Raw genomic sequence first — 15831 nt, forward strand, 5'->3', positions numbered from 1 at the left:
GAGATTTAGTGCCTCACTTGGTTTGTAAATATACATATAAATCATTACTGTTATTTCTCTCTTCCTTTTCGTAGTTTTTATATCAATCAGCAAGTTCTTTTTTTTTTTTTCCCAATTCTCTGCCCCATCCCTCCGGGAGGTGACAGTGAGCAAAGGGCCGTGCAGCGCTGAGCTTCCCTCCTAGCCTTTCACTCCCTCCCTCCTTTCCCCCCACGCGCACCCGCCGGGCCGGTCGGTGCAGCGCGCTCCGTGCATGCAGGGGCCGCTGGCGCACTCGTCCACGTCGGTCTGGCAGAGGGCACCGCGGAAGCCGGGAGCGCAGGAGCAGGAGAAGGCGGCCGGCGCGTCGCGGCAGGTGGCGCCGTTCTGGCACGGCCGCGACTGGCACTCGTCCACGTCCAGCTCGCAGTTGGCACCTGCGGGGGAAGAGAGCGAGCGCAGGGTTAGCACCAGACTCTCGTGACGGTGTGGTGTTGTGGTGTGGTGTGTGTTCGGTTGGTTGTAACAGGAGCGATGAGCAATTTAATGTCGTCAGAAGTGCCTGCTGAAAGCTGTGCTGGTAGTTGAAGCCATGGGCTGCATATTTTTCTACTTATTTCATGCTTTGGATAATAAACACTGATTTTTTTTATTTTTTTTAAATAACTTCCACCTGCCAAGTCAGCTTGTTTTAGCATCCATGGTATCAGCCCCAAAACATGTTGGCATGTTGTAGTGAAGAAGCTGCTTTTAGGCAGACCTCTCTGTCTGTTCTTCAGTGGCCAAAGGAGTGGCGATATTATAAACAGTTCTCGAGGGCATTTCCTGATTGGAAGGGAATCTTGAGCAGGGGGAAGAACTGCAGGGACTTCTGGCCCTTTTTGGGGGCTGAGAACTTCATCCCTCTCTCAGGTGATGGGGCAGGCTTTCAAAAAATGGAATGAACACATGTTGTTTATTGGGATTATCTTAGCAGTTCATTTAAGTGCTCATCTTTAACTCTTTCCTGATACTGCTTCTCCTGTTCTGTTTTGAAATTAGTACATTTAACTAGGAATGCTTTCTTCTGAAAACACTGATTTTACTGTTATTGAGCACTGTTTCTTGATCTCTGGTTTATTTCAACCATCTGAATGTAGCATGCTTGTCTAAAGAAGAATAAAAATTCATAGAATGGATAAATACCTGGAGAGATCTTAAAATATCAAAACAAAATGAGGAGGTGATAGCTCGTAACTCTTTTCATGGCATTTAAACTTAATTCTCATTAAAGTGCATGCACTTTTTTCATCTTCCTGGTAGTTAAGAAGCACGACTACTGTAATTTTAGGGAACGTATTCTTACAACTTCTTAAGACCATGTATAAAGCATGAGATGGGTAAGGCCACCAGTCTTTGCCCCAGGTCTGTGCCTCAGGGATTTGGCTGCCAGTGGGAGCACCATAGTGATCCTGTGTGGATTTATGGTAATGTGCATCACATCCAGACGTAGTGAGCGATCCCTCTGCAGTCATTGCCCTGTGAATCCGCTGTAATTGTAAGCAATGTGTTTGCAGAAGTGTGTCTAGTGACCGTAAATGTGCCAGAGTGTGTTAACAGCTCACAGCAAGCGCTGTGAGCCATGTGACAAAAGAGGCCCTCCTCAGCTGAGCCTCGGCCCGGCCAGCTTTCAGACCGTGCCGATTAGCAGGAGAGCTCAGCGCTGTTTTGTGCTTCACGTCTTTAATCTATCAGCCCAGCAACCTGCCTTCGGCAATGCTGCCTCAGAAGAAAACTTCCCTCCCTGATGTGCCCAGCCGATGTGATGTGCCGCACGAACGGGGATTCCTGCCCAGCCGCAGCGAGTCTGCTGTCAGGTTTTTTCAGATGCAGGGAAGGGAGATGAGAAGATTGGATCTGCGTTTGCACCTCAGTCTCATGTTCTGTTATGAATATGCTGAGTGCCAAACATTGTATGCCAGAAGGCAGTGAAAGGAGGGCAGTGCTGGGCACTCCTTGGCCACTCTGTGGGGCCAGGAATTAGGGAGGTGTGACAGTGCTTGGCCTCACCAGTGTTTGGAATTGGGAAGATGGATACAAGTGATTTTTATAACTTTTGTGGTTTCTTGGGAGAATACTTATCGTGCTTTGCTTCCCAGATGAGTGCTGTGCTCTTCTTTCACAGTAAAAGGTAAATGCAGATGAGGATGAAAGGTGTGCAGCCCCTACTTCCAACTTGCTGCCTGTGGACAAGGTTAGAAGGAGGAATGTGTGGGCCCTGTGCAGCCCAAAGGAGGGATCCAGGCCCCTGCCATCCTGCGCTGCAGTGTGGAGTTTAGGCACCTTGGGAAGGGGAGAGCCTCCTAGAATTCCTCTACCTGTACGGAGTGAGGTTGTGCCCCAGCACCCAGATGGGGTGTGTTGGATAGCCTTTCTGTTTTTCCTAATCACCAGATTTAAAGGAGCAGGCAAAGAGCTCATGCCTTCCCTCCACCAGAACTCATAGAAGATTTCCCAGTTGGAAGGGAGTTTTGGATTTCGTGGGGTGAGGTGATTTGGCTCAACAAGGCTGAGCACAGGCAGGCACAAGGACAGCAACAGTAGCACTTTGATTCAACAAGATTTTTTGCCGCTTAGCAGTTTTCCTATTTTTTTTTTTTTTTTGGCATGGCGCTGGTTTGCATAGCAGTGTGAAAATCTGTACCAACAATCAGCTTGTAGAATAGATGTTCCATTCTGGTAGCCTGACAACTGGGTGCCTAAAGGCTGAGGGAATGTGCCTTTTAGTGCCTAAGGCATACAGTGCATCTGCTGTAAATATTTGCATGGTGTTTATTTACTGATAAGAATACTGAGTGAGAACTAGGATTCATCGGATACTAATTTCCTTGTGTTGTACAAAGTCTGTTTAAGTTACATCATAGTAGAAGTTCTGCATGAAGAATGGATGTAGCCTGTTGTACCTATCTCATCTGACCCTGAAGTGCTTTCCAAGTGCAAAAGGCATGCCCTTGTCTTGGGCTCAGGCTGGTTTTTGGAGCAGTCACGTGTCCTGGGTAGTTGACAGCAAAGCACTGGAGAGGACTGGCTTCCTTCGGCGGAGTGCAGCACGGTAATTAGCATCCCTGGCTGCGGGCAGCCAACAGGCGCCATCGCCTGGCTCTGCTGGGGTGAATTAAAGCAAGTGTAATTAGGCCAATGGAGGGAAAGAGGCATTTGATTAAGGTAGCCAGCGAAACTTCGAGGAGGCAATTGGGCTTCATTATTTAACAGCTGCATGACACATGTCTTGTAAATAATTTCACACATGTAGAACATTATCATAGAAACTGCAGATTTCATGCTAAATTTTCCAGTCTTGGGCTCTTGGTGCGTTCTAACCTCTTCCATTTGTGTAAGAATTATGTGTGACATTTCTCAGCTATTTTAGGAAGTGCTGCAGTGTAGCAGTCATACAGAATACCAGTTGCAAGTAGCAACTGCAGCCTGTAACTCAGGCATTTGGTTAACATTACTGCTGTAGAATTTACTGTGCATTCTCTAACTCCATATCAGGAGATACCACCTTTTTAACATCTTAGGGATATGAGATGAGGCTGGATGACTTCCTGCAGTAATTCATGGTGTCAGGCTGGGATACTAATGGTTGGCAAGATCCCCTGGCGGAGTAAATGAGGGTTTTTATTACCAGTGGGGACACCTCGGGGCTTTCATCCAGTAATCTCCCTGACTTGTGCATTTAGCACAACTCACAGCAAGGTGCAGAAAACAACAAAAAAAAGAATGCTTCGAATAAATCATTTGGTTAAGTAGCCTTTAAAAGCTGCTGTTTTACTGCTGAAGGAGCAGCCTGCCACTCCTGTACAGAGCAGTGGTGATTCATCTCTGTGCTGCTTAGAGCGGCATTGGAGCCGTGTGTCAAAGCAATGCAGCTCCTTCTCCTTTGTGTTTTAAACATCTTTTTCTTCCTTGGCTCTCTCATCTCCTAGCTCTGCTTGTTCTGAGTGCTCTGCGCTCGGGGTGACTCTGCTTGTTTTCTGGCAAGACCTAAAAGCATCTACCTGGAAACCTGCAGAATTCTGTGGTGAAAGCAGGGCGACTCCAGCAGGGTGAGCCCCTCCAGCAGTTTATTTTGGTCTAAATCTTCAGTTCTCTGTCTGGGCTTTTATTATTTTATTATGTTTTCTCCCTCTGTTTCTAAGGTGTAGGCTCTGTCTCTCAAGCTGAGTTCTCGGTCTACGAATCCAGGCCCGGGCCTCACTGACAGTGCAGGTTAAACAAATACAGTTTCCTGAATACCACAGGAGGTCTGGGCTGAGTCTAATCATTGCAGAGTAGCCATGCTGCTTGTTAATAGGCTTCTGCTTCCTCCTGCTTTCCCCTGGTTGTGCAGTTTCCCCTTGCCTGGCCTGGGCTCAGACACCCGCTGGTAGCAGTGGGGTGGCAGGAAGGTAACAAGCTTTCTTCAAACAACGTTCACCCTGCTCACGAGGGATGCTAACTGAGGGCTGGCTTCCAACAAGAGCTGCGTCAGAGAAGGAAAGCTGCTTTTTACCTCTGACTTCCTTTCCTGCCTGGGGATTTTGGGATGGAACTGTAAACTGTATCTCTTATTTCTTATTCATTTGAATCACTTGAAGCAATAGCTGTGGTGGGTTTTTTTTTCCTTCTTCTGCTGTGTGATTCTTTTTCTCTTTGTTTACCTGGTTGGCAATCTATCGCTAAAACACATCCCCTTTTTGCTTTTTAATGATTCAGTGTGCGCTCTGTTGCTATCCTATCTATGAATTCAGCTTTGAAATTTGAAAGAAACAGCCCCCTGCAGTGATTCTGTGCTCTCCAGTAGAGGAAGTAGACAAGAAATATCACACCTATACCTTAAAAATGGGATCAGAAATGGAAAATCAAAATGGAAGTTTATCCCAAGATGGGCAGTTTGGGAACCTGATCACAGTTCTCCTCCTATGTAACTTATGTGATGTTCCAATTCCACTAGTTCCTCTGTTTCTGGAAGGGCAGGGGTGAGAAAGTCAACACGATTAGTCAAAGTGAAGTCTGTACAGGGTAAGCGGTGAGTTCAGGATATATGTGATTTCTGGGCAGTGGGAGAGATGGCCTTTGTACATGTAGTGGCACTTTTTTGATTTTCCTGATTCCATTTGGAAAGCTAAAATTTGCCTGTAAAATGTCTATTTTTCTCTTTCAGCAGGACATTTTTTCCCTAGTCCTTAATTTCTTACCCTTTTTTGGTCCTGAAAAGTCTTTCTTTCCAGGCTTTAGTACTACACTGTTTTGTTTTGTTTGTTTGTTTTTTGTGACAGAGTTCCTAGTTCACATTGTTACCAAACCTTCTAACTTAGCCATGAAGGCTCCTATATGGCAGTGTAAAATTTCATCAACTTTGAACTGCTAAAAACCTGAAGAACAAGAATGGAGTCTTAAGGATAATTGTTTCTTGATTCAAACTGATAACCTGCCTTCTTGACAAGTGTCCATTCTTCTAGAGTGTAATTTTTTTTTCATATGAAGTAGCCAGCAGATGTATTCTGTAGAGGAAGACACGGTTTTTTGAATGCCTGGAACCCACTGCAATATTGCTGCTTTCCTTCCCAGAAAAGAAGCCTGAAATGAATTTTGGAAACTTTTCTTCTGGCAAAAAGAAATCTAACTGTGGATTCAGCCAGATTAAATCAGGAAAAATAACAAAAGGGGAAAATTTGAGTTATAATATATGACATCAGTAGGACATATAGCTTAGACAAACTTACCGGAATGAAACCAGAAAGGCATAGCTGTTCTGAGAATTGATGTTAGGAAAAGTGATAGAATAATCTATTTGGCCTTGAGTAAAATAGAAGAGAAGGAGGCCTGCTAGCAAGGGTGGATAAGGTAAATCTGTTAGGAGAGAAAGAAAGTCTGAATTGGATGTTTTGAAAATCTCTGAATGAGATAGCTTTGCTCAGAAAAGGAGGGAAAATGAGAGAAGAATGTTTTAAAAGAAAAAGCCCCTGCAAAGCAAGTGCCTAGGTTTAAGAATATTCTGTGTTGGTATTAGCAAATCAGTCGAGTCTAAGTAAGTCTAATTTTACTGCTGACAAATGTAAGTTTTGTCTGTGGACCAGAAACTCTGTATGGCACTCGAAGGATGTGTATTTTCAGCATGTTTCTATTAAAAGGGAAGTTAACCTGGGCCTGTGTCACAGCTTGATACTTGTTAAAGTGCTCTGTACCTTCTGGAAGATGTGAAATTTCTTTACGCAATATCACTCATCAACTATAAGGTGTAATCCATATTGTACCAACAGCTGCTGGTGCTGAGGCTGAAGGCCATGTACTAATATAGGTATGACTGAATGTGTTTGTATGGGAGTAGATCTTAGAGCAGGAGTATGGTAGTTCTCCATGGCACAAAGAAAAGGTTGTTTAAAATGGTGCTTACCTGTGTATCCAGGTGGACAGATGCAGTAATACTTCCCTATAAGGTTGAGACATGTTGCTCCATTCAGGCACGGGTCTGACACACATTCATTCACCTCCAGGTCACAGTGCTTGCCTTGGTAGCCTGGGACGCAGTAGCAGTAGTACTCATCAATCCCGTCCCTGCACACCGCTCCATTGTGGCACGGTTCTGAGATGCACTCATCAACATCTGTTTCACAGTGTGTACCTGTGAATCCTGAGTGACAGAGGCAGCTGGGCCCGGCCAGGCCATCGAGGCATGTGCCTCCGTGTTTGCAGGGGTTGGTGTCACACATACTGATGGCTATTTCACAAGTGGTCCCATTGTACCCAGCTGGGCACTTGCAAGTGAAATTGAGGTTTCCAGCAGAACTTAAACAGGTAGCGTTTTGAAGACAAGGGTTTGAGGAGCAAGGATCAGAAGTTTTATTGCAGACTTCCTCCATAGTGTCAAGTGACATATCCGCACAATGGCAAATATCCTCTCTGTGACCAGCAATGCATGTAGAGTTCTTTTGGCAGGAGTTTGACAGGCACCTGGAATCATTTTTCATGGAAAGGGACTCTAGGAAGGAAACAGAAAAGGGCCTGAGGACTTCCTCAGCACTTGGAGTAAACCAGAAAGAACTGGAAGTCTTAGCACAAATCTGCGTCTTGTAGAGTGATTTTAAAGGCTGTGCGATTAACGAACTGAGGCTGTTGAGCAGTGTGAAGTTCACTAGGACATCCTACTTTTTTATTTTTATTTTTATTTTTAATGAAAATCATATTCCTAAATTACACGTATGTTTCAGAAAATCCTTGAAGCTTGGATTCATAGTTTGAGGATTTTTTTTCACCTGTTTTCCCACCTATATGAAACAAGTTGCTTATAGCACCTCCCTATCTCCCCTGTGGACACTGTTTCCTTGCTGCTGTGGAGTGATACGGGAGAATGGATTGAAAACCTACTGCTATTGAGAGCTATGTGGAAGCAGCAGAGGAAGAAGATGAAAGCATGTGGAAACAGAAACCCTTGTGCTGTATGATGCGATGTGGCAGAGTGTGATGGTGTCTGATGCAAAGTCTGACTGTCTGAGCAAATGATAGAAGAGTATTTTCTACTGCGTTTGCAGAAAGAATTGGAAATAAAATGTTTTGGTGGAGGCTTGCTTTTTAGTAGAGCTGCACAAGGTTAATCAGGAAAGGCCTCTTGTGCTGGCTCTGGTAGGCAGAAGAGTTGTTTTCATTCTTACACAATTAAGATCACTTTGGCAGTGACTTGTTCTGACATTCTTAAAACTTGTATGTTGCATCAGAAAAACAGAAACAAAATGCTGATCGCTTTGGATTTACGTTGACTGACACTTGAGTTAATTATCAGTCTCTTTGTAAACACTGATACATTAATCTAATTACTAGAGGAATTTGTGCCAAGCATTTTTCTCCGTGGTTAAATACTTTTCGTGTCGCTGAGACATTTAGCAGTAAAATTTCATGCAGTAAAGCTTGCCATCTACTGGGAAATCATCAGTACTGCCAGAAACGCGTTAGTGTTCTCCATCTTTTACAAGTGCTGGAGTTATTAGATGGAAGGAGTGCTGAGAAAGACAGTCTGTTTTATTTTGTTTTGGTTTTTTCCTCCTGGATAAGTTTATTTAAGTTAGTGATTCTCTTGATTATATAGTTCTCAATTATTCATATACCAATTAGTACTTAAAAAGCACTTCTTTTGTTTTTTTTTGCTACTCTCTCCTTAAACATCAGAAATTACTGAAATAATAGAATTAAAGAATCACTGAGGTTGGAAAAGACCTCCAAGATCATCCAGTCCAGCCATTCATTAGCCGTGCCCCTTTGTGCAACATCTAAATGTTTCCTGAACACTTCCAGGGATGGTGGCTCAGTGGTGTAATGCAGAGTGATTTTGGAATGTTGGAAGTGCATGAAGGTGAGCGTAGCAGGGCACAATGAAGCTAGTGGGAAAAGTAACATAAGTAGGGTAGGAGTTCTGACTGTTCGGCAGTCTCCTAACTACTGTCAAGGAAACTAGAGCTCTTCAGTTAAGCAAGTGTTATTGAGGAGCCTGATTTCTAATCTTTTCTGAGGATTGGATGGTTTTTTTTTCTAGGTTCTGTTTGAATCAGAGCTGGAGCCTACTTGTGTGCTTTTCAAAATACTCTGCTATCTTAAATTGGCACAATTTAAAGTAAATCGCCAATTCTCCCATTCTATGAATCGGATTAGTGGAACCATTCAGTGTCCACAAACAAGACCTTGCAAACTATGTTGGGCTGTTTTAGACAGCAATGTCTTTCAGCAAAGATATGTTCTTCCTGTAGGTGACTCTTACCACAGGTTGGTGAAATACGTTAATCATCATCAGCATTTAAAATCAAATTTCAATCACCGCCAATCACATTGGTATGAATTTGAGTTCACTTCAGCATGGTTATGCTTGCACTTTGCTGATCATCACTGATCACCTCATCATGCCTGGGGGCTCCTTGTGATTCACGAGGCTGTTCTTAAAATGTGCCTTTTTGTCCCTGTAGGGAGGACTCTAAGCTTTACAGAGGCTCTCAGCACTTTCAGCTTCAGGGCCTTTTTTACAAACGCTGAGGAGATTTTTCTGAGCTTCTTAACAGAGGCAGCCTTTCTTCTAAGGAGGGAAACGCAATTACTATGAGGAGATGCTAACTTCTTGATGCCTGTAGTCATCAACAACAATGGTTTTACTGTGCTTCGGGTTTTGAGGAGGGCTTTTTATAAAAATAACTTTTGAATATAACATGAGGGTAGCAAGGGCTCAGGTAGTTTGACGTCTGGAGTTAGAAATGAGTTTATTTATATTCTTTTTGTGTTCAAAATTTGTCCCTGAGATTTTAAAAATAATCTGTTGATGAAATGTGAAGACCTGCAACTTCAGCATGGTGTTGTAATAGTTATCATGTAGCTAGAAATATTCAAATGTATCTCAAAGCACTGAATGCTGTATAGAAGAGCACCTGTAACTCAGCATATCTGTTTATCTACAGTATACTCTAACGTGGACAGCGCAGTTCATCATTATGACAATAACTTCCTTGCAAGGATAGTCTTAGAAAGTTGTGGATGTGCATATTTATTAAATCTTGAAGAACGTAACGAAGAGATGAATACATCTGCATAATCTGAAGTATAAGAGATTGGGATCAGATACCTTCATCATGGACTGGAAGGCAGAGATGCCATTCAAAGGTCAGCATTTGGCAAATGTTGACGAAAAGGACATAAAAGACATGCCATTCTGGATTAAACATTGACAGGTAAGGAGCTGTATTAGCTCTCATAGTAGTGTTTCCATTGAGATTGTATGTGAGTAGATCACTTAATTTTTTTTCCACGCAGTTCTGATTTACAGACTGAAATCTCAAACTTCCAAAATGCTGCACTGACACTATTTCATCCCTTCTCAGTCCTTCTCCCAGTATGCTTGTCTGCTATCCTGATTATTGAAAGCCTTGAGCAGCTTATAGATACTGTGATGCTGTTTCTCCCTGTCAAACTTAACCAGGGATGGAAATGCCATTTTCCAGGACCTGCCCTATGCTGTCTGTGGTTGAAATTATGGCTCTATCTGCTCAGTGAGAAAGCGTACCTTGGGTAAGGTAGGAGGGAACCTGTAGCAAACAATCAGGAGCTTCTCACTGTGGTCATAAAGAGTTAATCCTGAATCCCTAACTTCAGCTGTGTGTCCAAAACGTCCTAGCATGTTGTTATAGAAACCGCTTTCAGGCTTTAAATCTTGAATCATGGTTATAACCATAGTAACCGCCACCACACACAGGCACAAAAGAAAAAGGGCAGTTAATTGAAATATTATGTTGAAAGTGCTTTCAAATACATTTGTATCCAAAAATCATGAAAAGTAAATTAATAACATATCTGAAGGAAAAGTATTGCATATTGGCATGAGGATAATGACCAATGGCATTAAAATTTTAAAATGTTGTTTAGGAAACACTTTAAGATCTAAGCTATTTGTGATTCCAATTACAGAGCACATTGTTACATGAGTGTCTCCATGCGGATCGTTTCTGCAAGCTCATGCCAGCTTGTGCTGCTTCTCAGGAGCGAAGGATGACAACCATTTATTGTCATTGTCCCTTGCCATCTTGTTCTTTTGGTGCCACCTCAGACTTGCTTGTCTGTTTGATGTATGTTCCAACTGGCTGAACTGCCACATCAAGGTGTGCTTGCCCAAAGGCACTCACTTGGCACACTGTCCACTCAGTGCAAGGGATGGGTGGCTGCAGCTCATTAGCTTGTGAGCTCTGTTGTCGGCAACTGGAAAATGAAACATCTCCAAAATGAGGTAAATGCTTTCTTCTCAAAGCCCCTCTCCACTTCTAACCTAAATGATGTTAGCATTGATTAGAAACTGAGCTAATTGCTGCTGTATATGCTCACTCTATTAGAATATAGCATTCCTTTTCAAGGTGTGTCTGCACATCCTTGTCTCCTAAGTCTAGGGAAGAGTAAATACAGGAGTTCAATTTGAATCTGTGACAAAGTGATGAAAATCATTTTTAATTTAATTAGTGCAGTGGAACTTAATGCAACAGAGCTGGATTCTTCCACACGTGGACATGGGGGGTAAGTGGGCAGGTGATGAAGAACTGCAGTGCATGATGGAGGGAATCCAGCAGCCAGCTTCAGATCAGCTTTTCTATTATTTCTTCAGAGGCAAAAAAAAAGCAACCCAAAGATAATCAGGTGTGCTCAAAATCTAAAACAGTTTTAACTAGATACTAAGGATGCAATCGATGCCTTTCCTGCCTGCAGTTCTTTTGAATCTTCAATAAAGCTGGGCACCTGCTCAGCATATAGCTCAGGTTACAAAGCTGTATGTTTCCAAACTTGTCCTGTGAACCCAGGGAAAGATAAGAGCAGTGATTGCAGCCGGGGAGGTACCTCCTGCATTCACAGCTTACCAAAAAAGTAAGGCAAGAGCTTCACCTTAGAAGCAAGCATGTAGCAAGCTAATGAGGGAAATGGCACCAGATTGCAGAGGAGCTGCAGGAAGCCTGGTCACGCTTCCCTGCAAAACACAGACTGCAGAATTGACTTCACATTCAAATTCTGTCCCTGCATGTTTGCTTTTGAAAGCCATTAGAAGGCTTTGGTTCTACCATCCATTCCATTGCTTTTTTTTTTTTTTAATATGAGAAATGGATACAGCAATGATTTTGTTGAGCATAGGAAATACAGGTGCTGTCATTTTAAGAAGTAACTGCAAGTGTTTGTAACAGTGATGCAGGTGTGATTTCTTTTTCCAAGTCAACATTAGATATGTTTAAGGCCCTTGGTGTTAGAAATGCATCAAAACAATCTATAACATGGGACAAGAATTTCTTCTCCTGCAAGGCACATTTTCACATCTGCTTTGTTAGTCACAGATTCAGAATCTTAGATTTTCATTTCTGTATGTTGTGATTAAAGTTGAATTTTGGCTTCAAGAAGACATGTATAAGCTCACTAGTCAAATATACAGTGCTGGAAAATCACAGGGAAAATGATGTGGTTAGGTGTATGGCATGGGCATATGCTGATGATTCACAGTTCAACATGGTCTCCGTAAGCACTTATCTCACAGCATCTGGATAACCAGGAGATGCCATCAAGGCATGTTATATTGGATGCACCATATCCTTTCTGTGCAGTCAAACCTCCAGAAACGAAGTGCATATTTAGAAAATGATGTTTTTTAACATACACTAGAACAGGGGCAAAAACCATGACAAAATGCATAAGGATTTCATAGATCTGTTCCTTTCTTCTGCTGGCTTACTGTGCTCTGCTTTGAAGTCTGTAAGGAAGCAAATGTTGTAAAGTTGGTAAGTGCAGAGCTGTGTAGTGATGTGTGCAGATGCAGGGTTCGCCTCCAGTAGGCTCTCAGTAACACAGCTGAGGACTAAACTTTGCTGAAGCTAGCAAAATGCAGCAGAACAGCAAGATCAGCTCCAGCTTTTGACTAGCATCGCACTGATGACATAGTCACCGGACTGCATGCTGTCCCTCAGGGCTTGCTGTGTGCATAGTCCTTTTCTCACACAATTTGTTTCTTACAGTGTAACAGTACTCTTGTATCAAAATCATGATGCTGCTTCTCCAGTCTTGCCCGACTTTAAAAAAACAATCTGCCTGTGGCACTTTTGACATTATTGTGCTGCATATTTAGTGTGCTGTGATTTCAGAACTATGTGAATCAGAAGAAAGCTTCAGTATGGTTACGATGTGCAGAGTACAGGGAAACTGATCCATCTTTTTCAGGGTGATGAACTTTGTGGAGGAGTTCACATTGCCCTTTCTGTTATTTAATAAATAACCCTTTGGTTCAGAAATTAGCTGTGATTTCTTCCCTGTGTGAATTCATCACCTACAGGGATTTAGAAACTGGGTGGGGAAAGTGGCAGCTCCTGTACTGCTGACAAGGCTAAAGCCAGATGTGTAAGGGGTGCAACCCAAGGCTCCACCTGCTCTCCTTCTGATGAGCTTCGATGCTGAGGGCTGCTACTGGTGGAGCCAAAGCTACAACACAGATTGGTGAAGGACAGCAGTGTGGTCTTAATCTGTACCAGTTGCCCTTGTTGACCTCTCACAGATAAAACTCAGTCACAGATCTCGCCTGCAAGAGCAACAGACCGCAGACGTGTTGTTGCATCCTGAAATCATGCTGAGATTCATCTGATTTCAAGAACTGATTGCTGATGAATGGTAAAACTGTACATGGGCCCACAACACACTGTGCAGTCTGCAGGGCTGTTGTTCCAGCTTTCCCTAAAAGCTGCCACCCTCTCATTGTTCATACTAAAGTCCTAGAGAGGACTGACTGGGCTCTTTCTTGATGAAGTACTAGGTCTTAACAGAACCTGATAGCAAGGCAATGTGAACAAATTAAATTTAAAAAATGAGCGATATTAATTAAATAAAACTCATATTGGGTTCAGAGGACAACAGGAACTGCTTTCCTGCAGAGAGAGATGCATGAGACTTTGGAGGCTGCAAAGGAAAATTAGAATTCTTATGAGACTGAAATCCCTAGTTTGATTTCTACTGTCCCATACAGATAAAGAGCTGGCTTTACCACGTGGCTATTTGTGTAACTCATTACTCTACCTTTCACTTCAGAGCAGAGCATGTGATGACTGCTCTGTGTCGTGTTTACAGCAAAGAGCACTGAGTTTGTGTTGCTGCAAGGCCAATCAGGGCCTCTGCTTTTAGAGCTCTGGCTTTTTTCTGTGTGGTATCACTTGGCTGGCTGGCTAACTCACCTGATGTTATCTCAGAATTCATGGTTGTGTATGTCACACTACTCCAGATATTCTGCTGAGGGGACTGTTCTTCTGGCTTGGCTCCTACACAATAGCAGACAGTGCAGGTACAGGATGTTTTCTGCCACTTGTTGCCTGCTAGACCCCAAGCTTACTTCCCCTGCTGGATACCTGGCTGCTGGGGCCCAGGGCTCATGTGCACAGGAGCCAGAGCAGTAGCAAGGGTAGGAATTGAAAATCCTCTCAGCAATTAGGGATGTCTTTCTCTGAAACCTTTGTGAGATGCTGCACTGTAGAGGTAAGGAAAAAGAGAACATTCATCAGTGCCAGGGCATGTCCAAGAGCCTTGTGTAGGGAGCTCTAAGCAATAATCCTTTCACATCGCAGGACTATCGCTAAAAGGCAAACTGGTTCAATAAGCCTAATGTGGTGGTGTGTTTTAGAATAAAAGAGCTGCCCAGGAAAAAAAAAAAGACAAATTTGCTGGCAATAATTGTGATAAATATCTAGTGACTGGATATCTGCTCTCACTGGGAGCCGTTTTGGCAGAGAGCTCCATGACAGGCCTTGTTTTATGATCCCAAAGGGCACCATACAGCGTACTGTACTGAGAGGCTGCAGAACAGATTGGAAAGTAATTCTCAGTACTTAGCACCTGGGGATTCTCAAAAGCCATTTTCTCTTAGGATTGCATTTCCTTTGATCAATGAGATTATTAATTATGGACAGCCTTGAACAGAACAAGGCACTGTTACTGTGCTCCTAAAACAGTGTCTCATTTAAAACGAATAAAATAAATTAATTAGAGGGTCAACTGTGGTGTCTTTTAAGACACTTCGATATTGATTGGACCATGGTAGCCTACTGTAACAAACATCTTTCCATTAATAATCAAGGGAGCGCACAGGCGTAACAGCATAGGAAGGAAGCACTACAATGTTTATCCTTCAGCTTGCCAGGGGAGTTGGACCATCAGCATCCTTATAGACTACGGATCGTATAGTTGTGTTTGTGTGGAGCCACCTCCTTTGAGGCATGTTTTTTAATTGGATACATTCTCAGTTAAGTCATTTTAAGTGATCTTGTTCACTTAACTATGTGAACAACTGCATTTCAATTGAGTTTTACCTCTGGATAAATATTGTTCCTGCTAGTAACTATTTAGATTAATTTTGCCTCTGTCCAGTTTTTGTCTGACCTGTGCTTTACTCATTGTGTTTGAGCATATGCAAATAGTCACAAAATTGCTGGCACTTGTGGCAAATAAGCACAGACTTAGAATCATCAGTTTGTAGAGGTGCATGCCTAGTTTACTCTTAGCATGGTATGTCTGTAAGTATATGTATTGATTTGCTTCTGTCATCTACCATCAACAGGAATTACATTTGTTGACTGGAAGAGGTTTATTCCTGTAAATTCTGTTGCAAGTACCCCGTACCAACATTTCCCTTATTCTGCAACATTATATATTCCTGCTATGGTTAGATGCAGTAGTTGCTATATTTCCATGTATAGCATTTATGGATTACATTTGAGAAACACAAAGTTCAGTTCATAAGCAAGGTGGGTAGGTTCCTGTTGGGGCGGTTACACAGAGCCAGCTGCAGGGCTGTCAGCAGATTACAAATTAGCACCTTTGCTCCCTTGCTCCTCCTTGGTTCCTTAGGGAGCTAAAGAGTTAGAGGCTGAGCTTTCTTACAGCTCTGGAGCCTAAGCCTGTATCAGATCATTTAGGCATCCATCATCAGGCTAGACCTGCAGTTTGGGAGGTGATGCACCAATGCCCTGTAAGAAGTCAGTGCCCAGCTGCCAGTTCTGCTGTCCCCAGGACTGTAGTGCTTCTCTCTACATGGCTGCTGCTGGTTCACCTGGACTAATAGGTCCAGTGCTTCTGTGGGGAAAGGCCTGGGGCTCTGCAGCAAAGGGAATGATGCTTCAGACTGTTTTCCTCCCTCTTTACCTTAGGGTGAGAATGCAAGATGTAGTAGAGGAACAGAAAACAGAGAGCTCTGCTCTTCCTTGAGCACTAGTACACAACTGACCTGCAGGAAGCGTGGCATATCATCTGCTGAGTGATGCAGCCTGCCCTGCTGATGAGCTGAGCTCTGCTCTGCTTTGC

At 43.1% G+C, this 15831-nt stretch overlaps 1 protein-coding gene across 1 annotated transcript in view; it reads right to left on the reverse strand.

Moving 5' to 3' along the window:
* CRB1 (crumbs cell polarity complex component 1) overlaps positions 1 to 15831 on the reverse strand; it is an 81479-nt gene that overhangs the window by 51779 nt on the left and 13869 nt on the right. The window contains exons 2-3 of the mRNA XM_065743068.1: positions 6398 to 6982; positions 221 to 416 (exon numbers count right to left, since the gene is read on the reverse strand). Of these exons, the coding sequence (XP_065599140.1) occupies positions 221 to 416; positions 6398 to 6982 (781 nt within the window). The remainder of the gene's footprint in view (positions 1 to 220; positions 417 to 6397; positions 6983 to 15831) is intronic.

The sequence above is a fragment of the Cyrtonyx montezumae genome, unplaced genomic scaffold (genome assembly GCF_038088225.1).
Source record: "Cyrtonyx montezumae isolate F1298 unplaced genomic scaffold, pur_monq_1.0 scaffold_1, whole genome shotgun sequence".
Lineage (NCBI taxonomy): Eukaryota > Metazoa > Chordata > Aves > Galliformes > Odontophoridae > Cyrtonyx > Cyrtonyx montezumae.